Source organism: Scyliorhinus canicula, chromosome 4 (assembly GCF_902713615.1).
Source record: "Scyliorhinus canicula chromosome 4, sScyCan1.1, whole genome shotgun sequence".
Lineage (NCBI taxonomy): Eukaryota > Metazoa > Chordata > Chondrichthyes > Carcharhiniformes > Scyliorhinidae > Scyliorhinus > Scyliorhinus canicula.
The window spans coordinates 137764781-137792457 of record NC_052149.1 but is presented as its reverse complement, the minus strand read 5'-3'; the positions used below and the strand labels follow the sequence as shown (position 1 = coordinate 137792457).

The following is a 27677-nucleotide window of genomic DNA, read 5'->3' as shown; positions in this document are numbered from 1 at the left end:
ATAGCCCAGCAAACCACTCAGTTTATTAAACTGCTCCAAAGTATAAAAGGAATGAACCCAGATGGACCTCCCTGCATTGAACTTGCTACCGGAAATGACAAAGGCAAACCTAGCCCTCTTGACCCTGCAAAGACCTCCTTACTAACATCTGAGGGCTTGTTACAAAATTGGGAGAGCTGTTTCACCAGACTAGTCAAGCAACAGCCCGACATAGTCATACTCAAGGAATAATATCTTACAGATAATGTCCCAGACACCACCATCACCATCCGTGGGTATAACTTGTCCAGCCCAAAGGACAGACCCAGCAGAGATGGTTGAGGCAGAGCTGTGCAGTTGGGAGGGAGTTGTTCTGGGAGTTCTCAACATTGGCTCTGGACTCTATGAAGCCTCATGTCATCAGGTCAAACATGAGCAAGGAAACCTCCTGTGGATTTTCATCTCCCCCCCCCCACAACTCCCCTCCCCATCTCCACCCCCCGCACCTCCCCCCTCCCTTGGCTGATGAATCTCCTCCACTTTGAACACCACTTGGAGGAAGCACTGAGGGTGGCTAGGGCACAGAATATACTCTGGGTGAGGGACTTCAGTGTCCATCACCAAGAGTGGCTCGGTAGTACCACCACAGACTGAGCTGGCCGGGTCCTAAAGGACATAGCTGCTAGACTGGGACTGCAGCAGATGGTGAGGGAATCAACATGAGGGAAAACATACTTAACCTCATCCTCACTAACCTGCCTGCCACAGATGCACCTGTCCATGGCCATATTGGTAGGAGTGACCACCTTGTGGAGGAGAAGGACATCTTCATATTGATAATACTCTCCATGGTGCTGTGTGGCACTACCACTGGTTAAATTTTGAACAGATTGGGGAATTTAAAACTGGGCATCCTTGAGGTGCTGTGGGCCATCAGCAGCAGCAGAATTGTACTCAGCCACAATCTGTTACCTCATGGCCTGACATATCCCCCACTCTACCATTACCACCAAAGCAAGGAATCAACTCTGGTTCAATGAAGAGTGCAGAAGAGCATGATAGGAGCAACACCAGGCATACCTAAACACGAGGTGTCAACCTGGTGAAGCTACAATATAAAACTACTTGTGTGCCAAACATACGTAGACAGATCTAAGCGATCCCACAATCAACGGATCAGTTCTGCTGTCCTGCCACATCCAGCCGTGAATGGTAGTGGAGAATTAAACAATTCACTGGAGGAGGAAGCTCCAGAAATATCCCCATCCTCAATGATGGATGAGCCTAGAACATCTATGCAAAAGACAAGGCTGAGGCATTTGCAACAATCTTCAGCCAGAAAAGTCAAGTGGACGATCCATCTTGGCCTCCTGTCGAAGTCCCCAGCAATACAGATGTCAGTCTTCAGCAAATTTGATTTGCTCAATTTGATATCAAGAAATGGCCGAAGACATTCAATACAATAAAGGTTATGGCTCTGATAATACTTTGCCAATAGTACTGAAGGCTTGTGCTCTAGAACGTGCTGTGTCACTAGCTAAGCTATTCCAGTACAGCTACAACACTGGCATCTACCCTATAATGTAGAATATTGCCCAGGTATGTCCTATGTACAAAAAGCAGGACAAATCAAACCCGGCCAATTATTGCCCATCAGTTTACTCTCCATCGTCAGCAAAATGTGGAAGGGGGTCATTCATTGACAGTACCTTTTGTTCACTGACACTCAGAGTGGGTTCCACCAGAGTCACTCAGATCCTGACCTCATTACAGCCTTGTCCAAACATGGACAAAACAACTGAACAAAAGAGGTGAAGTGGGAGTGACTGCCTTTGACATCAAAGCAGCATTTGATCGAGTGGCATCAAGGAGCCTCAGCAAAACGGGAGTCATTGAGAATCAGGGGGAAAACCTCTGCTGATTGGAGTCATAACTGGCACAAAGGAAGATTGTAGTAAGAAGTCTTACAACACCAGGTTAAAGTCCAACATGTTTGTTTCAAACACTAGCTTTCGGAGCACTGCTCCTTCCTCAGGTGAATGAAGATGTATGTTCCAGAAACATATATATAGACAAATTCAAAGATGCCAGACAATGCTGAGAATGCGAACATTTGCAGGTAATTAAATCTTTACAGATCCAAAAATAGGGGTAACCCCAGGTTAAAGCGATGTGAATTGTCTCTAGCCAGGACAGTTGGTAGGATTTTGCAAGCCCAGAACAGCGACCACGACACCAGACAACCCTGCCGTGGCAATCTCGGCAAGACGTGCCAGATCATCGACATGACCATTACACGTGAGAACACCACCCACCAGGCATGCGGTCCATACTCGTGCGACTCGGCCAATGTTGTCTACCTCATACGCTGCAGGAAAGGATGTCCCGAAGCGTGGTACATTGGCGAGACCATGCAGACGCTGCGACAACGAATGAACGGACATCGCGCGACAATCACCAGGCAGGAATGTTCCCTTCCAGTCGGGGAACACTTCAGCAGTCAAGGGCATTCAGCCTCTGATCTCCGGGTAAGCGTTCTCCAAGGCAGCCTTCAGGATGCGCGACAACGCAGTATCGCCGAGCAGAAACTTATAGCCAAGTTCCGCACACATGAGTGCGGCCTCAACTGGGACCTGGGATTCATGTCTCATTACATTCATCCCCCACCATACGGCCTGGGCTTACGAAATCCAACCAACTGACCTGGCTTGAGACAATTCACACCTCTTTAACCTGGGGTTACCCCTATCTTTGGATCTGTAAAGATTTAATTACCTGCAAATGCTTGCATTCTAAGCATTGTCTGGCATCTTTGACTTTGTCTATATATATGTTTCTGGAACATACCTCTTCATTCACCCGAGGAAGGAGCAGTGCTCCGAAAGCTAGTGTTTGAAACAAACATGTTGGACTTTAACCTGGTGTTGTAAGACTCCTTACTGTGCTCACCCCAGTCCAACGCCGGCGTCTCCACACAAAGGAAGATGGTTGTGGTTGCTAGAAGTCAATCTCAGCAGTCCTGAGCCATTGCTGCAGGAGTTCCTCATGCCCAACCATATCAGCTGCTTCACCAATGGTCTTTCCTACGAACATAGGAGCAGGACTAGGCAACTCGGCACTTTGAGCTTTCTGCGCCATTTAGCAAGATCACGGCAGATTTGATTGTAGTCATAACCCCACAATCCTGTCTACAGCCAATAACCTATCACCTCCTTGCTTATCAAGAATCTCTCCACCTTTGCCTTAAAAATATTCACAGACTCTGCTTCCATCCTCTTTTTAAGAAGAGAATTTCAGCAGGCTCACAACTCTCTGAGAGGAAAATATTTTCATCATTTCTGTCTCAAATGGCCCTTACATTTATTTTATACAGTGAGCAGTTGTAGGAAAACTTCCTCTCCACTTCCACCCTGTCAAAACAACTCCAGATCTTGTATGTTTCAATCGGGCCACCTTTTCCTCTTCTAAACTCCAGCAGAAACAAACCTAGCCGTCCAGTCTTCCCTCTTAAGACAACCCATCCAGTCCTTCAATAAGGAGACCAGTACTGTACCCAGTACTCCAGATGTGGTCTCACCAATGCCCTGCATAACTGAAACAAACATCTTTACTTTTGTAGTCCTCAAGCAATAAATGGTAACATCCTGTTGGAGTTCCTATTTATTTTCTGTACCCTTTGTGATTCATGCACTCAGAGCCCGATCCCTCTGTATCTCAAGAGCTCTGCAATCTTGCACCATTTTGATAGTTTTTTTGACTTTCCTGCCAAAATGGACAATTTCACATTTTACCACATTATTACCATTTGCCAGATATTTGCCCACTCGCTTAATCTATTTATATCCATTTGTCCTTGTGTCCTTTTCACAGCTTACTTTCCTACCTATCGTTTTGCCATCTGTAAACTTAGCAACTGTACTTTTGGTAACCTCAAAATTTCTTTAAATTCTAAGAAGTTAAGGCCCCAGCACTGATACCTATAGCACACCTCGGGTGCGATTCAGTGACCCAGCTGCATCTGGCATGGATCCAGGTGCAACGGGTGAAACGCACAGGAGCTCCAAGCCAGGCGCTGAGCTGATGATGAATCACCCAACTCACACCGTCCAGCTCATTAAAATACCCAGACGCCGGATTCAACCAGCAACCAGGACCCAATAGCCGCACCTGGGAGACCTCGCCAGGACGTTGTTTGGTACTGGTCCTCACAAACGTGTGCCAGGCATCAAGACACCTGGGGGGGGGTCTCACAGGCCATTGGTGGCCCAGGAGAAAGATGAGGGGGGACCTTATTGAAACTTACAGAATACTACGAGGCCTGGATAGAGTGGACATGGAGAGGTTGTTTCCACTTGAAGGAAAAACTAGAACCAGAGGACACAATCTCAGACTAAAGGGACGATCCTTTAAAACAGAGATGAGGAGGAATTTCTTCAGCCAGAGGGTGGTGAATCTATGGAACTCTTTGCCGCAGAAGGCTGTGGAGGCCAAATCACTGAGTGTCTTTAAGACAGAGAAAGATAGGTTCTTGATTAACAAGGGGATCGGGAGTTATGAGGAAAAGGCAGGAGAATGGGGTTGAGAAAAATATCAGCCATGATTGAATGGCAGAGCAGACTCGATGGGCCGAATGGCCTAATTCTGCTCCTAGGTCTTATGGGACAGGCACCCTAGCATCTGGGCACTGCCAGCCTGCAAGGATGACACTGCCAGGGTGTCCGAGTGGCATTGCTGGAGTCCTGAAAGGGAGGGGCAAGTTCGGGGCTGCTTGTCAAAATAGTGCCCCAATCTACAAGGAGCCTTTCCTGCTGGCAAGCTTCCGCAGCTTTCCCGGCGGCGTGAGTTGATTTAAATGGGAAATCCCATTGATAAGCCCAATCGATTGCTAGCGAATTGCTCGCCAAAATTCTCCATCCTTGCTAGCAGTGGTGAAGGGGCCGAATCGCAATGGAAAATACCGACTAAAGTAGCCAATGAGGAGGCCTCTAAATGGTTACGAATAGCTATTCATCTTGCTTTTTGCTTTAACCTTTTATCCATGATCTACAGTCTCTCTCTTTGGAATTTTTTTACTTGGTTCCCACCTCTTCCTCAAAAGTCTAAAGAAGGCAGAGCAAAGATTGCATGAGTAGAGAGCTGAACAGAGAGCGGGTACACTGGCCTAATGGGGTGGTGTCTCAAACCAATGTGATATCGAGAGTAAGTGCCTCCCCACTCCATCTGGCATGATGGCCTCGTACACATCATCAAGTGGCCACCACAGAAGGAGACAACATCAGAAGGAGGATCAAGGCATGACAAAGACAGGCGAAGAGTAGACAATAGGTTGCCTCTGCATTGCTGCAAAACCATGAGCTGCAGGATGATAGAGTGGAGGGTTACAGGCTCGGATGAACAAACTCTGTTATTGTGTATTGCTGGGTACTGCTGCAAATACTCAAAAACTACACAGCCTTGGCTTGGCTCTGTCCTCACCTTTGGTGAGCATTCTGAGCCAGGTCTGAGCACTGTGGAGCAGTGAATAAGGGCTAGGGAAGGAGGAAAGGAGTGAAATCATCCCTGGTGAAGAACACTAACTGCCAACATTTCCCTTTTATTTTTCCCTTTTACGCAGCTCAGTGACAGAAGCAAGGAGTGCGTCTTCATAGAGATAGTTCTGGAAAACAACTATACAGCCCTGATGTCTGCAAAATATGTGGGCTGGTACGTAGGCTTCACCAAAAAGGGGAGGCCGAGGAAAGGACCCAAAACGCAGCAAAACCAACAAGAAGTGCATTTCATGAAAAGATACCCTAAGATCCAGGGAGAGACGCAGGCACCATTTAAATTCACCACAGTCAATAAAAGAACTAAACGAATACGGCCATTGAATTCCAGTTAGAGGACCTCACAGACCTTGAACTGTCCCAGAGCATTATTTTTGCATCATTATTATTAATAAGACACAGAAGGAAGATCTATTTTTGTATATTGTATGACAGGTTGGGGGTGCTGGGGAAGGGAAGAGTTGTACCTATTTGTTCCAACCCTTTTAATGTCATCAACCTGTCTTATTTAAAGGAAGGCTGTCAATTTGAGCAATTGGAACAAAACAACACTAGAGAAGACAGAAACACAAATATATAATTAATGGAACCGGCAGCCCCTCTTCATAGATTGGTAGTTTTCCGAGACGAAAAGAAGAATATATCGGGAAAGTGGACGGATATACAAGTCTGACTTGCCTGGAACTGGGGTGTTGTTTTTTGTTCTTCTGCAACATGGAAATACAATGAATGGAAACCCTTCTTGGATCTCAAGCGCTTCTGAAGGCAACTAAACAATTATTTTTTTTCCAAAATATGACTGTATCTTGTCCTCTGTTCTGGACAGTGCTACAGATTGCTGCTATACATCAAAGAGAGACGTTCATTTTCAGTTAAAGCTATGTTATGAGCAAATATTTATTTCATCTCTATGTATAATACAGATCCCTTGAAGCAAACTATACTGCCTCAGTGATTAAATGCGAGAGCATATTGAAACCATTGCTCTGAGTCTTCCAAATATCCTGCTTTGTTTTATCTTTAACACAAACTGATGGGGGCTCAGAGCTGTCTCTTGGATTTCAGTGAATGGTGGGCTGGTGACATTTCTGAACTGCATCCTCTTAAACTGTACGATAATCTTCAGATTCTTGGTTTGTTGTTGTTTTGAAGTTCTTCCCCAGCATCCTGACCAGCATTTGTCCCTCAATCCACATTAATTAAACAGATTATCCAACATTTGGATTATCCAACAGGGGCTGGTTTAGCTGGGCTAAATAGCTGGCTTTTAAAGCAGACGAAGGCAGGCCAGCAGCATGGTTCAATTCCTGTACCAGCCTCCCTGAACAGGCGCCGGAATGTGGCGACTAGGGGCTTTTCACAGTAACTTCATTTGAAGCCTACTTGTGACAATAAGCGATTTTCATTTCATTTTCCTACGTTATAATAGTGACTGTCCTTCACAACACCTTTTAAATTCATTCATAGGATGTGGGCATCACTGGCTGGGCCAATATTTATTGTCCTTGCTGGACCATTTCAGAGAGCATTTAAGAGTCTATCACATTGCTGTGGGTCTGGAGTCACATCTAGGCCAGACCAACTAAAATCGGTAGATTTCCTTCCTAAAGAGCATTCGTGGACAATCGGTAATGGTGAAATTTGGGCGAGTATTCTCTGGCCTTTGGAATTCTCTTTTCTTGCTGGCAGCGCACCCCCGACTTGCAGATTTCCTGGTGGCATGGGGTAGCTTCAGTGGGAAATCCCATTGACAAGTGGCAAGAGTTGAGAATCCTGTCGCCAGAGAACAGGCACACCGCCGAGAAACAAGTGGCTGGGGTACCGCAGAATCCCACTTTTGACTTCAATAAAAAATCTGGATAAAATGAAATGAAATGAAAATCGCTTATTGTCACGAGTAGGCTTCAATGAAGTTACTGTGAAAAGCCCCTAGTCGCCACATTCCGGCGCATGTTCGGGAAGGTTGTTACGGGAATCGAACCGTGCTGCTGGCCTGCCTTGGTCTGCTTTCAAAGCCAGCGATTTAGCCCTGTGCTAAACAGCCCCTCTGTAACGATGACCATTTACCATGGTGGGTTTTGAACCCGGGCCCCCAGAGTATTGCTTTGGGTTCAAGGATCACTAATCCCGTGACAATACCTTTACATCACCACATCCCCCTTGGTTGCATTACCTTCGTCCAATTTTAATATTCTGAGCATTTGGAGTTGTATAATCGCACAGTGAAGAAGTTTCAGGTCCTGAATTAGACACTGGTAGCAGTGGGATCTGTCTCAAGTGAGGATAAACTTGTATTTCAATAGCTCCTTCAATAACCTCAGGACCTTCTAATTCGCTGTACAGCTCAGGAAATACTTTTGAAAATTGTATTCACTGTTGTAGGAAATACAGCATCCAATTTGTGCGCAACAAACTCCCACAAACAGCAATGTGATAATGAGGGACTCTAGACAACAAAAACAGTAAATGCTGGACAATCTCAGCAGGTCTGAAAGCATCTGTGGAGAGAGAAGGCGGCCAACGTTTCGAGTCTGGTTAACTCTTTGTCAAAGCTGGAAAGAACTGGAAATAGGGTCAGATTTAGACTGTTGTGGGGGTGGGAAAGGGATGGAGGGCGTAGAATCATAGAATTTACAGTGTAGAAGGAGGCCATTCGGCCCATCGAGTTTGCACCGGCCCTTGGAAAGAGCACCCTATCCAAGCCCATGCCTCCACCCCATCCCCGCAACCCAGTAACCCCACCTGACCCTTTTTGGAAACTAAGGGCAATTTAGCACGGCCAATCCACCTAACCTCCACATCTTTGGACTGTGGGAGGAAACCGGAGCACCCGGAGGAAACCCACACAGACATGAGGAGAATGTGCAGACTCTGCACAGACAGTGACCCAAGCCGATAATCGAACCTGGGACCCTGGAGCTGTGAAACAATTGTGCTAACCGCTGTACTACCGTACTGCATGCAAAAGTGGAGCTGGATAGAGGGCCAGCGACAGATGAAGATTGACAAAGATGTAATGGACAAAAAGACAAAGGGAATTTAAATGATGGTGATCATGACTAAGATGGGGTGCTGATAGTGGCATGTTAAGAGATCTGAATGTGGTAAGCAATGTGTCAGGACAACTTGGAACAGGAAACAGATGGCCCCAGTGGGGTGGATTTTGGGGGTGGGGGGGGGGGGGGGGGGAGACGTAAGGGAAAAGCAGATAGATGGAAGAAATTAAGATAAATTGATAAAACTAAAAATGGGGTGTAGGTGGAGGAAAGAGTTCACAGTCTGAAGTTGTTGAACTCAATGTTAAGTCTTTTTAGATGTTGGGAGAAATATTGGCCAGAACACTGGGAAGAACACCCTGGTCGTTTTTATGCCTAAATCGGGGCGGTGCCATTTTTCCGATGCTCCGCCCTCTCACAAACGGCGTACTTCCATACCATTGGGACGGCGTCAGGCTGTCACCTGAGGCCCTCTCCTGATGGGCTGACTTCCCGACGGCCAGTCTGGTGTCCTCTCAACTTTTGCGAACCTGGCGTGGCGGCTGCAGACTGTGTCCAGCGCCCCCACACTTGTGGGGGGGGGGGGGGGGGGAGGGAGCACTGTTCTGCTGGCAGGGGGGGCTTCGGCGGACTCTGGGGGGACTGGTAAAGGGTGGTCCGAGGGGGGTTATAGGCGGGCACTATCTAACAGGCCGGGTCCGCATGCGGCTTACGCCATGTTGTACGGCCTGGCAATTCTGCATCCGTATCTGTAGGTAAAGCCGGGAGCTTTACGTGGTGCGGCTGCTAGCCCCCCACCGGGCGGAGCATCAGTTCGGTGGCAGGGCCGACTTTTTGGTCGTAAGACCAGACGCTTCCTCCGGACGTAGCCGCAAAATCGGCGATCCAGCCCCCTGTTCTTCAAAATTGTGCCGTGGGATATTTTACATCCACCAAAGAACGCCATCTGAAAGGCAGCGCCTTGAACAGTGCAGCATTCTGACAATACTGCATTGGATTGTCAGCCTGGATTACATGCTCAAATCTTGAGATTGGTTGTGTACCCTCCTGAGTCAGAAAAGTCTAAGGAAGTGAATGAAGAGAATTGCACCCAAACTATACTCCACCTAATAAACAAAGAAAAACACTATAAGGGATGACTGAAGGAGTTCAAATCATATGTTCTGGAATGGAGGAGTCTCGCTGAATTAAAACCATAAATTAAAATAGAAACTTTAAATTAAATATATATCTAAAACTAGGACCAGAAGTTATGAACTCAAATTAGCAATAAACCAATCAATGTTTGTATCGTGTAGAATAATCTCAGTGGAACATAGAGATGGTCTTGCAGTACACCAATAAACACACAGCCATTGACAAACAGCCAACTTGATCGGCTGTCCCTCCATCACACAAAATATCCATTTCTTCCATCATTGATGCACAGTGACAGCAGTGCGTACAAGCTGCAGTGAAACAACTCGCCAAGGCTCCTTCAACAGCACCTCCCAAACCCATGACCTTCACCACCTTCAAGCACAAGGATAGTCAGCATAGAACACTATCACCTCCCAGTTCCGTTCCAAGTCAGACACCATCCTGATCGAAACACCCAATATGACTGGCAAAGGTAAATTACATGCTTCCCCTTAACATCGGAAAGCACAATGTTAGTTTTCACACCCGGTTCCACTGCACCACCACCACTCACTGATTGTTTTGCTCTCTGCTCCAAACCCCTCTCTCGTTACCGATGTCATCCCTCTCCCCGGCAACAGTCTTGTTTCTATCATGGAGATATGGGTGTCGCTGACAAGGCCAGCATTTGTTGCCCATCCCTAATTGCCTTTGAACTGAGTGGCTTACTGGGTCATTTCATAGGGAATTTAAGGGTCTATAGTAGCTTGTAGGCCAGACCAGGTAAAGATGGCAGATCTCTTTCACTGAAGGGAACAAGGTGGTGCTTTCATTGATGGCAGTTTCATGGTCAATATCAGAGAGTTGGACACCTACCTGCCAGCAATCATAAGGTCAGTGACGGCCCAATAGAACGTGATTGTATATTGCCCAAACGATTCTTTGCTCGTTGCACAGGAAAAACGAGTGAGCGGTTAATGCGTTTTAATCAACGTCTCACCCAAATGTGGAATGAAAGGCGCCTGCAGGATATTCATCGTATTGTGAGTTTGTGCTATGTGCTGAGTTGTGCCAGATGTTCTTCTCATTTCTGTAGCATTTCAAGCATATGTGGCTGTATTTGAGGAATTCATCTTTCCTGGAAGCCTTGTTTGAAGATTGCAGCACAGTGCACCCTTATTTGCAAGGCACGGGTCCTTGTGCATCTTATCTAATAGGCATAGTATACTCAGCTGGTGAGACCGCCTCTGAAGAGGAAGAGAGGGCAGGAAGGAGAGGAGGCGAGGTGAGTGAGGGCAGCATTCCAGGGAAAGGATACCTTTGAGAGGAGAAGCATGGACTCAGTTGGTGCAGGGCCAGCAGGGAGGTCAAGTTGGGACGGCCCTGATACCACGACCAAAGGGCTTGAGTCTATAGGCAGCACTCCAACTACCTCCAAATGTCTGGGGTCCAGTGCCACAGGAGGCTCCACTTCTCTTCAGGACACTGACAATAATATGCCAGATGATTGGGATGCAAATCACTTCCAATTGCGTGGGCAAACACGCTATGCTGGTGGCTCTGAAGGTCACGAGGGCCCTCAACTTCTACTCCAGCAGTCCTTTCCAGGACTAAGTGGGGGACTTGTGTGGCATCTCTCAATCAGCTGCACATAATTGCATCGAGCTTATAACTGACGCTATCTTCAGACACATCTGAAGGGGCATGCACGGTAGCATGGTGGTTAGCATAAATGCTTCACAGCTCCAGGGTCCCTGGTTCGGTTCCCGGCTGGGTCACTGTCTGTGCGGAGTCTGCACGTCCTCCCCGTGTGTGCGTGGGTTTCCTCCGGGTGCTCCGGTTTCCTCCCACAGTCCAAAGATGTGCGGGTTAGGTGGATTGGCCATGCTAAACTGCTCGTAGTGTCCTAAAAAGTAAGGTTAGGGGGGGTTGTTGGGTTACGGGTATAAGGTGGATACGTGCGTTTGAGTAGGGTGATCATTGCTCGGCGCAACATCGAGGGCCGAAGGGCCTGTTCTGTGCTGTACTGTTCTATGTCTATCTGCACATTTATCCATGACCAGAGAGACAGGGCCGGCCAGGCAGAGAACCAGAGGCTTTACTGCGATGGCTGGGTTCCCCTGCATCAAGGGTTCAAAAGATTGCACTCATATGGCCATCAAGGTACCAGCAGGTGAGCTGAGGTTCTTTGTGAACCAACAGGGCTTCCACTTAATGAATGTGCAGATCGTCTGTGACCTCAGGACATTGATTCTCAAATCAATGCCCCTTACCCTGGCAGCTCACACGACACTTACATCTTGTGACAACAAGGTTGTCCCTGGCTCCTGCACGATTGGATAGATGGCTCCTGGATGTCAAGGGCTATCCCTTGAAAAGGTGATTCATGACCCCACTCCATTACCCAACAACAGAGGCAGAGGAGAGATACAACAGGAGTCATACTTCCACAAGGGTGGTGTTGGAGAGGACGATTGGTCTGCTGAAGATGCACTTCAGATGCCTGGGCTGATCAGGGAGTGTCCTGCAGAGTGTATCTCGCTCGGAATTGTAGCATTCTGCACCTTGCACAACCTTGGTCTGGCAAGGGGTACCCAGTGGAGGCTGAGGAAAATGAGGCAGTTCCACAGGCCAGGGAGGATGATTCCAGTGATGAGTCAGAGGAAGAGCCTTTGGAGGTGCAAGGTGAGGACATGGAGGCGAACAACAGGAACCTTCAGGAAGGCAGGGACACCAGGGATGCCCTGATCCTGTGAACGTTCAGCTAGACATCCAAGACATTGATGCTTCTTCATGCCAATGGTACAGTGTCCTTTACAAACAATTCTGATATGCTAAACCAACCCAAAACGCCAGCAAGCGCACAACACAATACAATTATGCTGCATCTGGCCTATTGCAACCATCAAGCTAACGTAGTCCATTGACGATAAACCAATGTTTGTGTTATTGTAAATGAACCAATAACGAATATACAATGTTGTCAAACCGAACACAAATTTCATTATAATAAATGCAAATAATGTTGCCCGTGACATGCCCCTGTTGTGATTAAGGTGCCTTCAACTTAACTTTGCAAATGCTGTGTCTTGGTGTGTAAACCCCCTCTCCCCCCCCACTTGACCTTACCCCCGCTGCCAGGGCAATGGAGGCAGCTGCTGACTCTGCTGTCCTGGCAGCCATGATGACCTTGCCGGTGGTCCTGTAGCTGGTGGAGCCTAATTAGTCACCACCTGGGAGGGTTCATCCAGCCTCATCTCGAGGCAATTCTCAGTCGTCGCCTTGTTGTCAGAGGCAGTGGCCACTGGCAGAAAGGTGGAGGACTAACAAGACAAAGGGAATATTCAATGAACAGTCTGAGCCGAGGAAGTACAGAGGATCAAAGGGACCTTAGTGTGCATGTTCATAAATCTCTGAAGACAGCAGGACAGGTAGATAAGATGGTGAAGGAAGCCGATGGGATTCTTGCCTTTAATAACTGAGGCATTGAATATAAGAGCAGGAAGGTTATGCCAGAGTTGTATGCAACACTGCTTAGGCCCCAGCTGGAGTAATGTGTAAAATTCTGGTCACCACGCTATAGAAAGGAAGTGATTGCACTGGAGAGGGTGCAGAGGAGATTCACTAGGATGTTGCATGGACTGGATCATTTCAGCTGTCAAGAGAGACTGGATAGGCTGAGGTTGTTTTCCCTGGAGCAGAGAAGGCTGAGGGGGGCCTGATTGAGGTGTATAATATTAGGAGGGACATAGATAGGGTGGACAGGAAGGTACTTTTCCCCTTGGTGGAGGGGTCACTAACCAGGGGGTATAGATTTAAGGTAATGGGTGAGGAGATGTGAGGAAAAACTTTTTCATCCAGATGGGGTTGGAATCAGGAACTCACTGCCTGAAAGGGTGGCAGAGACGGGAACCCTGGCAACTTTTAAGAAGTATTTAGATGAGCACTTAAAATGCCATAGCATACAAGTGCTGGAAAATGGAATTAGAGTAGGTAGGTGCTTGATGGGCGGCGTGAGCAGGATAGGTAAAGGGCCACTTTACATGTTGTAAAACTCTATAAGCTGGTGCTCTCACCTGGAGCACGCTGAGACAAGGAAAGCAGGCAACTTGCCTGCCAGCCTTCATCCGAGACCCCCGCCTCAACACAACCTGGAGCGAGCTGGATGGTGGCACTCCAGCCAGTAATGGTCAGGGACATGCGGAATGTGCAGACCACCACCGGTCCTGTGATGCTCCACAGCATTATGGCTTCACTTCTGCTGGAAGAAAAATAATTCATTATTCGTGCTCCCTCAAGGACCATCCCAGCTTGCCCCCGGACCTCCCTACCCCACAGCCGGTTAGCAAGGTGTCACAGAAGCTCAACTACAATGCACTGAGATCAAGTGTGCTGTCATCCCAGACTTGGCACAGAAGCTTTCAGTGCCAGTTGACACGCAGGCAGTCATACTCGCCTGAGCATCCCAAGGAACATACACTTCGCCGCACATGCCCATATAATTATAATAATCGTTATTATTGTCACAAGTAGGCTTACATTAACACTGCAATGAAGTTGCTGTGAAAATCCCCTAGTCGCCACATTCTGCGCCTGTTCAGGTCACAGAGGGAGAATTCAGAATGCCCAATTCACCTCACAAGCACGTCTTTCAGGACTTGTGGGAGGAAACCGGAGCACGCGGAAGAAACCTGCGCAGAGGCGGGGAGAACGTGCAGACTCCGCACAGACAGTGACCCAAGCTGGGAATCGAACCCGGGTCCCTGGCGCTGTGAAACTAACCACTGTGCTACCACCCTTGCCAACTGCAATAGATCATTGAACCTTGTGCAGCACTGCAGCCATGTGTGGCACAGCAAGTTGTGCTCAATGACCAACCTCTTTTCAGGTCCTTTTGGTCAAATGAGTCACCCTTCTCTTGCCATCCCTGAAAGGGGCTGGTTTAGCTCACTCAGCTAAATCGCTGGCTTACCAAGCAGGCCAGCAGCACGGTTCGATTCCCGTACCAGCCTCCCCGGACAGGCGCCAGAATGTGGCGACCAGGGGCTTTTCACAGTAACTTCATTGAAGCCTACTCGTGACAATAAGCGATTTTCATTTCATTTCATTTTTCAACATGTGAATGTCCCGCCTGGCACTGACCTCTACCAGCAGGACTCCCAGGCACTCACCTGGGAAACATTGTGGCAGAGAGCCCACCAGACTTGGCCTCCTGCCTCCCATGCCCACCAGATGACACGACTGCTCCTAAAACCCTGCTACTCATCTTCACACAATCCCTCTGTCTTCCCCTCAATCCCTGGCAGCCCTCTGGGTGCTGCTGGTCGGGTTTATGGGTCACCATTGGAGCCAGTGCCTGATTTGTTCCCAACCACACCAGCACTGTCAACCCATCCAGTAGGTGCCTTCATCAACCACCCAGCGTGATCTTGGCCACAGCGGGTTTTACCTCCTCTTCCTGCCTCAGTGATTTTGCAATGATGCCCCAATCCCCTTACACTGCCATCTCTCTCACTCCCTCGGTCAGCCAATCTCTAATCCCCTTACACTGCCATCTCTCTCCCTCCCTCGGTCAGCCAATCTCCAATCCCCTCACACTGCCATCTCCCTCCCTCCCTCGGTCAGCCAATCTCCAATCCCCTTACACTGCCATCTCCCTCCCACCCTCGGTCAGCCAATCTCCAATCCCCTTACACTGCCATCTCCCTCCCTCCCTCGGTCAGCCAATCTCCAATCCCCTTACACTGCCATCTCCCTCCCACCCTCGGTCACCAATCTCCAATCCCTTACACTGCCATCTCCCTCCCTCGGTCAGCCAATCTCCAATCCCCTTACACTGCCATCTCCCTCCCTCCCTCGGTCAGCCAATCTCCAATCCCCTTACACTGCCATCTCCCTCCCTCCCTCGGTCAGCCAATCTCCAATCCCCTTACACTGCCATCTCCCTCCCTCCCTCGGTCAGCCAATCTCCAATCCCCTTACACTGCCATCTCCCTTCCTCCCTCGGTCAGCCAATCTCCAATCCCCTTACACTGCCATCTCCCTCCCTCGGTCAGCCAATCTCCAATCCCCTTACATTGCCATCTCCCTCCTTCCCTCGGTCAGCCAATCTCCAATCCCCTTACACTGCCATCTCCCTCCCACCCTCGGTCAGCCAATCTCCAATCCCTTACACTGCCATCTCCCTCCCTCGGTCAGCCAATCTCCAATCCCCTTACACTGTCATCTCCCTCCCTCCCTCGGTCAGCCAATCTCCATACACTGCCATCTCCCTCCCTCCCTCGGTCAGCCAATCTCCAATCCCCTTATACTGCCATCTCCCTCCCTCCTTCGGTCAGCCAATCTCCAATCCCCTTACACTGCCATCTCCCTCCCTCCCTCGGTCAGCCAATCTCCAACCCCTTACACTGCCATCTCCCTCCCTCCCTCGGTCAGCCAATCTCCAACACCTTACACTGCCATCTCCCTCCCTCGCTCGGTCAGCCAATCTCCAATCCCCTTACACTGCCATCTCCCTCCCTCCCTCGGTCAGCCAATCTCCAATCCCCTTACACTGCCATCTCCCTCCCACCCTCGGTCAGCCAATCTCCAATCCCCTTACACTGCCATCTCCCTCCACCAGTCAGCTAAAATCCAATCCCTTTACACTGCCATCTCCCTTCCTCGGTCAGCCAATCTCCAATCCCCTTACACTGCCATCTCCCTCCCTCGGTCAGCCAATCTCCAATCCCCTTACACTGCCATCTCCCTCTCTCCCTCGGTCAGCCAATCTCCAATCCCCTTACACTGCCATCTCCCTCCTTCGGTCAGCCAAGCTCCAATCCCCTTACACTGCCATCTCCCTCCCTCCCTCGGTCCAGCCAATCTCCAATCCCTTACACTGCCATCTCCCTCCCTCCTTCGGTCAGCCAATCTCTAATCCCCTTACACTGCCATCTCCATCCCTCGGTCAGCCAATCTCCAATCCCCTTACACTGCCATCTCCCTCCCACCCTCGGTCAGCCAATCTCCAATCCCCTTACACTGCCATCTCCCTCCCTCCCTCGGTCAGACAATCTCCAATCCATTACGCTGCCATCTCCCTCCCTCCCTCGGTCAGCCAATCTCCAATCCCCTTACACTGCCATCTCCCTCCCTCCCTCGGTCAGCCAATCTCCTTACACTGCCATCTCCCTCCCACCCTCGGTCAGCCAATCTACAATCCCCTTACACTGCCATATCCCTCCCTCCCTCGGTCAGCCAATCTCCAATCCCCTTACCACTGCCATCTCCCTCCCACCCTCGGTCAGCCAATCTCCAATCCCTTACACTGCCATCTCCTTCCCTCGGTCAGCCAATCTCCAATCCCCTTACACTGCCATCTCCCTCCCTGCCTCGGTCAGCCAATCTCCAATCCCCTTACACTGCCATCTCCCTCCTTCGGTCAGCCAATCTCCAATCCCCTTACACTGCCATCTCCCTCCCTCCCTCGGTCAGCCAATCTCCAATCCCCTTACACTGCCATCTCCCTCCTTCGGTCAGCCAATCTCCAATCCCCTTACATTGCCATCTCCCTCCTTCCCTCGGTCAGCCAATCTCCAATCCCTTACACTGCCATCTCCCTCCACCCTCGGTCAGCCAATCTCCAATCCCTTACACTGCCATCTCCCTCCCTCGGTCAGCCAATCTCCAATCCCCTTACACTGCCAATCTCCCTCCCTCGGTCAGCCAATCTCCTTACAACTGCCATTCTCCCTCCCTCCCACGGTCAGAGCCAATCTCCAATCCCCTTACACTGCCATCTCCCTCCCTCCTTCGGTCAGCCAATCTCCAATCCCCTTACACGGCCATCTCCCTCCCTCCCCTCGGTCAGTCAATCTCAACCCCTTACACTGCCATCTGCCTCCCTCCCTCGGTCAGCCAATCTCCAACCCCTTACACTGCCATCTCCCTCCCTCGCTCGGTCAGCCAATCTCCAATCCCCTTACACTGCCATCTCCCTCCCTCCCTCGGTCAGCCAATCTCCAATCCCCTTACACTGCCATCTCCCTCCCACCCTCGGTCAGCCAATCGCCAATCCCCTTACACTGCCATCTCCCTCCCTCAGTCAGCTAATTCTCCAATCCCTTTACACTGCCATCTCCTTCCTCGGTCAGCCAATCTCCAATCCCCTTACACTGCCATCTCCCTCCCTCGGTCAGTCAATCTCCAATCCCATTACGCTGCCATCTCCCTCCCTCCCTCGGTCAGCCAATCTCCAATCCCTTACACTGCCATCTCCCTCCCTCCCCTCGGTCAGCCAATCTCCAATCCCCTTACACTGCAATCTCCCTCCCTCCTCGGTCAGCCAATCTCCAATCCCCCTTACACTGCCATCTCCCTCCTTCGGTCAGCCAATCTCCAATCCCCTTACACTGCCATCTCCCTCCCTCCCTCGGTCAGCCAATCTCCAATCCCTTACACTGCCATCTCCCTCCCTCCTTCGGTCAGCCAATCTCTAATCCCCATACACTGCCATCTCTCTCCCTCGGTCAGCCAATCTCCAATCCCCTCACACTGCCATCTACCTCCCTCCCTCGGTCAGCCAATCTCCAATCCCCTTACACTGCGATCTCCCTCCCACCCTCGGTCAGCCAATCTCCAATCCCCTTACACTGCCATCTCCCTCCCTCCCTCGGTCAGCCAATCTCCAATCCCCTTACACTGCCATCTCCCTCCCTCCCTCGGTCAGCCAATCTCCAATCCCCTTACACTTGCCATCTCCCTCCTCGGTCAGCCAATCTCCAATCCCTTACACTGCCATCTTCCTCCCTCCCTCGGTCAGCCAATCTCCAATCCCCTTACACTGCCATCTGCCTCCCTCCCTCGGTCAGCCAATCTCCAATCCCCTTACACTGCCATCTCCCGCCCTCCCTCGGTCAGCAAATCTCCAATCCCCTTACACTGCCATCTCCCTCCCTCCCTCGGTCAGCCAATCTCCAATCCCCTTACACTGCCATCTCCCTCCTTCGGTCAGCCAATCTCCAATCCCCTTACATTGCCATCTCCCTCCTTCCCTCGGTCAGCCAATCTCCAATCCCCTTACACTGCTATCTCCCTCCCACCCTCGGTCAGCCAATCTCCAATCCCTTACACTGCCATCTCCCTCCCTCGGTCAGCCAATCTCCAATCCCCTTACACTGCCATCTCCCTCCCTCCCTCGGTCAGCCAATCTCCTTACACAGCCATCTCCCTCCCTCCCTCGGTCAGCCAATCTCCAATCACCTTACACTGCCATCTCCCTCCCTCCTTCGGTCAGCCCAATCTCCAATCCCTTACAATGCCATCTCCCTCCCTCCCTCGGTCAGCCAATCTCCAACCCTTACACTGCCATCTCCCTCCCTCCCTCGGTCAGCCAATCTCCAACCCCTTACACTGCCATCTCCCTCCCTCACTCGGCCAGCCAATCTCCAATCCCCTTACACTGCCATCCTCCCTCCTTCCCTCGGTCAGCCAATCTCCAATCCCCTTACACTGCCATCTCCCTCCGACCCTCGGTCAGCCAATCTCCAATCCCTACACTGCCATCTCCCTCTCTCGGTCAGCCAATCTCCAATCCCCTTACACTGCCATCTCCCTCCCTACCCGGTCAGCCAATCTCCTTACACTGCCATCTCCCCTCCCTCCCTCGGTCAGCCAATCTCCAATCCCCTTACACTGCCATCTCCCATCCCTCCTCGGTCAGCCAATCTCCAATCCCCTTACACTGCCATCTCCCTCCCTCCCTCGGTCAGCCAATCTCCAACCCCTTACATGCCCATCTCCCTCCCTCCCTCGGGCTCAGCCAATCTCAAACCCGTTTCAACTGCCATCTCCTCCCTCGCTCGGTCAGCCAATCTCCAATCCCTTTACACTGCATCTCCCTTCCTCGGTCAGCCAATCTCCAATCCCCTTACACTGCCATTCCCTTCCTCGGTCAGCCAATCTCCAATCCCTTACACTGCCATCTCCCTCCCTCCCTCGGTCAGCCAATCTCCAATCCCTTACACTGCCATCTCCCTCCCTCCCTCGGTCAGCCAATCTCCAATCCCTTACACTGCCATCTCCCTCCTTCGGTCAGCCAATCTCCAATCCCTTACACTGCCATCTCCCTCCCTCCCTCGGTCAGCCAATCTCAATCCCTTACACTGCCATCTCCCTCCCTCCTTCGGTCAGCCAATCTCTAATCCCCTTACACTGCCATCTCTCTCCCTCGGTCAGCCAATCTCCAATCCCTTACACTGCCATCCCCCTCCCTCCCTCCGTCAGCCAATCTCCAATCCCCTGACACTGCCATCTCCCTCCCTCCCTCGGTCAGCCAATCTCCAATCCCTTACACTACCATCTCCCTCCCTCGGTCAGCCAATCTCCAATCCCCTTACACTGCCATCTCCCTCCCTCCCTCGGTCAGCCAATCTCCAATCCCCTTACACTGCCATCTCCCTCCCTCCCTCGGTCAGCCAATCTCCAATCCCCTTACACTGCCATCTCCCTCCCTCCCTCGGTCAGACAATCTCCAATCCCCTTACACTGCCATCTCCCTCCCTCCCTCGGTCAGCCAATCTCCAATCCCCTTACACTGCCACCTTCCCTCCCGCGGTCAGCCAATCTCCAATCCCTTACACGGCCATCTCCCTCCCTCCCTCGGTCAGCCAATCTCCAATCCCCCTTACACTGCCATCTCCCTCCCTCCCTCGGTCAGCCCAATCTCCAATCCCTTACACTGCCATCTCCCATCCCTCGGCATGCCAATCTCCAATCCCTTACACTGCCATCTCCCTCCCATCCCTCGGTCAGCCAATCTCCTTACACAGCACATCTCCCTCCCTCCCCCTCGGTCAGCCAAGTCTCCAATCACCTTACAACTGCCAGTCTCCCTCCCTCCTTCGGTCAGCCAATCTCCAATCCCCTTACACTGCCATCTCCCTCCCTCCCTCGGGTCAGCCAATCTCCAACCCTTACACTGCCAATCCTCCCTCCCCTCGCTCGGCAGCAGCCAATCTCCAATCCCCTTACATCTGCCATCTCCCTCCCTACCCTCGGTCAGCCAATCTCCTTACATTGCCATCTCCCTCCCTCCCTCGGTCAGCCAATCTCCAATCCCCTTACACTGCCATCTCCGTCCCTCCTTCGGTCAGCCAATCTCCAATCCCTTACACTGCCATCTCCCTCCCTCCCTCGGTCAGCCAACCTCCAACCCCTTACACTGCCATCTCCCTCCTCCCTCGGTCAGCCAATCTCCAAACCCTTACACTGCCATCTCCCTCCCTCGCTCGGTCAGCCAATCTCCAATCCCCTTACACTGCCATCTCCCTCCCTCCCTCGGTCAGCCAATCTCCAATCCCCTTACACTGCCATCTCCCTCCCACCCTCGGTCAGCCAATCTCCAATCCCTTAACACTGCCATCTCCCTCCCTCAGTCAGCTAATCTCCAATCCCTTTACACTGCCATCTCCTTCCTCGGTCAGCCAATCTCCAATCCCCTTACACTGCCATCTCCCTCCCTCCGTCAGTCAGCCTCCAATCCCCTTACACTGCCATCTCCCTCCCTCCTCGGTCGCCAATCTCCAATCCCCTTACACTGCCATCTCCCTCCTTCGGTCAGCCAATCTCCAATCCCCTTACACTGCCATCTCCCTCCCTCCCTCGGTTCAGCCAATCTCCAATCCCTTACACTGCCATCTCCCTCCCCCCTTCGGTCAGCAATCTCTAATCCCCTTACACTGCCATCTCTCTCCCTCGGTCAGCCAATCTCCAATCCCCTTACACCTGCATCTCCCCTCCCTCCCTCGGTCAGCCAATCTCCAATTCCCCTTACACTGCCATCTCCCTCCCTCCCTCGGTCAGCCAATCTCTCAATCCCCTTATACTGCCATCTCCCTCCCACCCCTCGGTCAGCCAATCTTCCAATACCCTTACACTGCCTATCTCCCTCCCCCTCCTCGGTCAGCCAATCTCCAATCCCTTACCACTGCCATCTCCCTCCCGTCGGTCAGCCAATCTCCAATCCTTACACTGCCATCTCCCTCCCTCCCTCGGTCAGACAATCTCCAATCCCCCTTTCACTGCCATCTCCCCTCCCTCACTCGGCCAGCCAATCTCCAATCCCCCTTACACTACCATCTCCCTCCCTCCTTCGGTCAGCCAATCTCCCAATCCCCTTTACACTGCCATCTCCCTCCCTCCCTCGGTCAGCCAATCTCCAATCCCCTTCCACTGCCATCTCCCTCCCTCCCTCGGTCAACCAATCTCCAATCCCTTACACTGCCATCTCCCTCCCTCGGTCAGCAATCTCCAATCCCCTTACACCTGCCATCTCCCCTCCCCTCGGTCAGCCAATCTCCAATCCCCTTACACTGCCATCTCCCTCCCTCCTTCAGTCAGCCAATCTCCAATCCCCTACATCTGCCATCTCCCTCCCCTCGGTCACCAATCTCCAATCCCTTACACTGCCATCTCCCGCCCCTCCCTCGGTCAGCCAATCTCCAATCCCCTTCCACTGCCATCTCCTTCCCTCCCTCGGTCAGCCAATCTCCAATCCCCTTACACTGCCATCATCCCTCCTCCCTCGTGTCAGGCCAATCTCCAATCCCCTTACACTGCCCATCTCCCTCCCTCCCTCTGTCAGCCAATCTCCAATCCCCTTTACACTGCCATCTCCCTCCTTCGGTCAGCCAATCTCCAACCCCGTACATTGCCATCTCTCCTCCTTCCCTAGGTCAGCCAATCTCCAATTCCCTTACACTGCCATCTCGCTCCACCCTCGGTCAGCCAATGTCCAATCCCTTACACTGCCATCTCCCTCCCTCCCTCGGTCAGCCAATCTCCAATCCCCTTACACTGCCATCTCCCTCCCTCCCTCGGTCAGCCAATCTCCAATCCCTTACACTGCCATCTCCCTCCCTCGGTCAGCCAATCTCCAATCCCCTTACACTGCCATCCCTCCCTCCCTCGGTCAGCCAATCTCTAATCCCCTTACACTGCCATCTCCCCTCCCCTCGGTCAGCCAACCTCCAATCCCCTTACACTGCCATCTCCCTCCCTCCTTCGGTCAGCCAATCTCCAACCCCTTACACTGCCATTTCCCTCCCTCCGCTCGGTCAGCCAATCTCCAATCCCCTGACACTGCCATCTCCCTCCCTCCCTCAGTCAGCCAATCTCCAATCCCCTTACACTGCCATCTCCCTCCTTCGGTCAGCCAATCTCCAATACCCTTACATTGCCATCTCTTCCTTCCCTCGTCAGCCAATCTCCAATCCCCTTACACTGCCATCTCCTCCCACCCTCGGTCAGCCAATCTCCAATCCCTTACACTGCCATCTCCCTCCCTCGGTCAGCCAATCTCCAATCCCCTTACACTGCCATCTCCCTCCCTCCCTCGGTCAGCCAATCTCCTTACACTGCCATCTCCCTCCCTCCCACGGTCAGCCAATCTCCAATCCCCTTACACTGCCATCTCCCTCCCTCCTTCGGTCAGCCAATCTCCAATCCCCTTACACTGCCATCTCCCTCCCTCCCTCGGTCAGTCAATCCCAACCCTTACACTGCCATCTCCCTCCCTCCCTCGGTCAGCCAATCTCCAACCCTTACACTGCCATTCCCTCCCTCGCTCGGTCAGCCAATCTCCAATCCCCTTACACTGCCATCTCCCTCCCTCCCTCGGTGAGCCAATCTCCAATCCCCTTACACTGCCATCTCCCTCCCTCCCTCGGTCAGCCAATCTCCAATCCCCTTACACTGCCATCTCCCTCCCTCAGTCAGTTAATCTCCAATCCTTTACACTGCCATCTCCCTTCCTCGGTCAGCCAATCTCCAATCCTTACACTGCCATCTCCCTCCCTCGGTCAGCCAATCTCCAATCCCATTACACTGCCATCTCCCTCCCTCCCTCGGTCAGCCAATCTCCAACCCCTTACACTGCCATCTCCCTCCCTCCCTCGGTCAGCCAATCTCCAATCCCCTTACACTGCCATCTCCCTCCCTCCCTCGGTCAGCCAATCTCCAATCCCCTTACACTGCCAACTCCCTACTTCGGTCAGCCAATCTCCAATCCCCTTACACTGCCATCTCCCTCCCTCCTCGGTCAGCCAATCTCCAATCCCTTACACTGCCATCTCCCTCCCTCCTTCGGTCAGCCAATCTCTAATCCCCTTACACTGATGCTCTCCCTCGGTCAGCCAATCTCCAATCCCCTTACACTGCCATCTCCCTCCCTCCCTCGGTCAGCCAATCTCCAATCCCCTTACACTGCCATCTCCCTCCCTCCCTCGGTCAGCCAATCTCCAATCCCCTTACACTGCCATCTCCCTCCCTCCCTCGTCCAGGCCAATCTCCAATCCCCTTACACTGCCATCTCCCCTCCGTCGGTCAGCCAATCTCAATCCCTTACACTGCATCATCCCTCCCTCCCTCCCTCGGTCAGCCAATCTCCATCCACTTACACTTGCCATCTCCACCCTCCCTCGGTCAGCCAATCTCCAATCCCCTTACACTGCCATCTCCCGCCCTCCCTCGGTCAGCCAATCTCCAATCCCCTTACACTGCCATCTCCCTCCCTCCCTCGGTCAGCAATCTCCAATCCCCTTACACTGCCATCTCCCTCCTTCGGTCAGCCAATCTCCAATCCCTTACATTGCCATCTCCCTCCTTCCCTCGGTCAGCCAATCTCCAATCCCTTACACTGCCATCTCCCTCCACCCTCGGTCAGCCAATCTCCAATCCCTTACACTGCCATCTCCCTCCCTCGGTCAGCCAATCTCCAATCCTTACACTGCCATCTCCCTCCCTCCCTCGTCAGCCAATTTCCTTACACTGCCATCTCCCTCCCTCCCTCGGTCAGCCAATCTCCAATCCCTTACACTGCCATCTCCCTCCTCCTTCGGTCAGCCACTCTCCAATCCCCCTACACTGCCATCTCCCTCCCTCCCTCGGTCAGCCAATCTCCAACCCCTTACACTGCCATCTCCCTCCCTCCCTCGGTCAGCCAATCTCCAATCCCCTTACTGCCATCTCCCTCCCACCCTCGGTCAGCCAATCTCCAATCCCCTTACACTGCCATCTCCCCCCCCTCGGTGGGCCAATCTCCAATCCCTTTACACTGCCATCTCCCTCCCTGAGTCAGCAATCTCAATCCCTTTACACTGCCATCTCCCTTCCATCGGTCAGCCAATCTCAATCCCCCATTACACTGCCATCTCCCTCCTCGGTCAGCCAATCTCCAATCCCATTACCACTGCCATCTCCCCTCCTCCCCGGTCAGCCAATCTCCAATCCCTTACACTGCCATCTCCCCTCCCACCCTCGGTCAGCCAATCTCCACTCCCTTTACACTGCCATCTCCTTCCTCGGTCAGCCAATCTCCAATCCTCTACACTGCCATCTCCCTCCTCCCTCGGTCAGCCCATCTCCATCCCATTACGCTGCCATCCTCCCTCCCTCCCTCGGTCAGCCAATCTCCAATCCCATTACTGCCATCCCTCCCTCCCTCGGTCAGCCAATCTCCAATCCCTTACACTGCCATCTCCCCTCCCTCGTCAGCTAATCTCCAATCCCCTTACACTGCCATCTCCCTCCCATCCCCTGGTCAGCCAATCTCCAACTCCCTTACACTGCCATCTTCCTCCCCTCCCTCGGTCAGCCAATCTCAATCCCCTTACACTGCCATCTCCGCCCTCCCTCGGTCAGCCAATCTCCACTCCCCTTACCTGCCATCTCCCTCCCTCCCTCGGTCAGCCAATCCCAATCCCCTTACACTGCCATCCCCTCCTCCCTCGGTCAGCCAATCTCCAATCCCCTTACACTGCCATCTCCCTCCCTCGGTCAGCAGCAATCTCCAATCCCCTTACATTGCCATCTCCCTCCTTCCCTCGGTCAGCCAATCTCCAATCCCCTTACACTGCCATCTCCTCCCCCTCGGTCAGCCAATCTCCAATCCCTTACACTGCCATCTCCCTCCCTCGGTCAGCCAATCTCCAATCCCCTTACACTGCCATCTCCCTCCCTCCCTCGGTCAGCCAATCTCCAACCCCTTACACTGCCATCTCCCTCCCTCCCTCGGTCAGCCAATCTCCAACCCCTTACACTGCCATCTCCCTCCCTCCCTCGGTCAGCCAATCTCCAATCCCTACACTGCCATCTCCCTTCCTCGGTCAGCCAATCTCCAATCCCCTTACACTGCCATCTCTCTCCTCGGTCAGCCAATCTCCAATCCCTTACACTGCCATCTCCCTCCCTCGGTCGGTCAGCCAATCTCCAATCCCTTACACTGCCATCTCCCTCCTCCCTCGGTCAGCCAATCTCCAATCCCTTACACTGCCATCTCCCTCCCTCCCTCGGTCAGCCAATCTCCAATCCCCTTACACTGCCATCTCCCTCCTTCGGTCAGCCAATCTCCAATCCCCTTACACTGCCATCTCCCTCCCCTCCTCGGTCAGCCAATCTCCAATCCCTTACACTGCCATCTCCCTCCCTCCCTCGGTCAGCCAATCTCTAATCCCCTTACACTGCCATCTCTCTCCCTCGGTCAGCCAATCTCCAATCCCCTTACACTGCCATCTCCCTCCCCCTCGGTCAGCCAATCTCCAATCCCCTTACACTGCCATCTCTCCCTCCCTCGGTCAGCCAATCTCCAATCCCCTTACACTGCCTCTCCCTCCCTCGGTGTCAGCCAATCTCCAATCCCTTACACTGCCATCTCCCTCCCTCCCTCGGTCAGCCAATCTCCAATCCCCTTACACTGCCATCTCCCTCACTCCCTCGGTCAGCCAATCTCCAATCCCCTTACACTGCCATCTCCCGCCTCCCTCGGTCAGCCAATCTCCAATCCCTTACACTGCCATCTCCCTCCTTCCGTCAGTCAGCCAATCTCCAATCCCCTTACACTGCCATTCCCTCCCCTCCTCGGTCCGCCAATCTCCAATCCCTTACACTGCCATCTCCCTCCCACCCTCGGTCAGCCAATCTCCAATCCCCTTACACTGCCATCTCCCTCCCTCAGCTAGATAATCTCCAATCCCTTTACACTGCCATCTCCCTTCCTCGGTCAGCCATCTCTCCAATCCCCTTACACTGCCATCTCCCTCCCTCGGTCAGCCAATCTCCAATCCCCTGACACTGCCATCTCCCTCCCTCCCTTCCGCTCGGTCAGCCAATCTCCAATCCCTTACACTGCCATCTCCCTCCCTCCCTCGGCAGCCAATCTCCAATCCCCTTACACTGCCATCTCCCTCCCTCCCTCGGTCAGCCAATCTCCAATCCCCTTACACTGCCATCTCCCTCCTTCGGTCAGCCAATCTCCAATCCCCTTACACTGCCATCTCCCTCCCTCCCTCGGTCAGCCAATCTCCAATCCCTTACACTGCCATCTCCCTCCCTCCTTCGGTCAGCCAATCTCTAATCCCCTTACACTGACATCTCTCTCCCTCGGTCAAGCCAATCTCCAATCCCCTTACACTGCCATCTCCCTCCCTCCCCTCGGTCAGCCAATCTCCAATCCCCTTACACTGCCATTTCCCTCCCTCCCTCGGTCAGCCAATCTCCAATCCCCTTACACTGCCATCTCCCTCCCTCCCTCGGTCAGCCAATCTCCAATCCCCTTGCACTACCATCTCCCTCCCACCCTCGGTCAGCCAATCTCCAATCCCCTTACACTGCCATCTTCCCTCCCTCCATCGGTCAGCCAATCACCAATCCCCTTACACTGCCACTCTCCATCCCTCGGTCAGCCAATCTCCAATCCCATTACACTGCCATCTCCCTCCTTCGGTCAGCCAATCTCCAATCCCTTACACTGCCATCTCCCTCCCTCCCTCGGGTCAGCCAATCTCCAATCCCCTACAACTGCCATCTCCCTCCCTCCCTCGGTCAGCCAATCTCCAATCCCCTTACACTGCCATCTCCCTCCCTCCCTCGGTCAGGCCAATCTCCAATCCCCTTACACTGCCATCTCCCTCCCTCCCTCGGTCAGCCAATCTCCAATCCCCTTACACTGCCATCTCCCTCCTTCGGTCAGCCAATCTCCAATCCCCTTACATTGCCATCT

At 52.3% G+C, this 27677-nt stretch overlaps 1 protein-coding gene across 2 annotated transcripts in view; it reads left to right on the top strand.

Annotated features, from left to right (window-relative positions):
- The window catches only part of LOC119965033 (fibroblast growth factor 18-like), a 113446-nt gene extending 106952 nt beyond the window's left edge, over positions 1-6494 (top strand). For both annotated transcript variants that reach the window (XM_038795244.1, XM_038795243.1), the window contains exon 5: positions 5594-6494. In XM_038795244.1, the coding sequence (XP_038651172.1) occupies positions 5594-5860 (267 nt within the window). In that variant the 3' untranslated portion in view covers positions 5861-6494. The remainder of the gene's footprint in view (positions 1-5593) is intronic.
- Positions 6495-27677: the final 21183 nt, after the last annotated feature.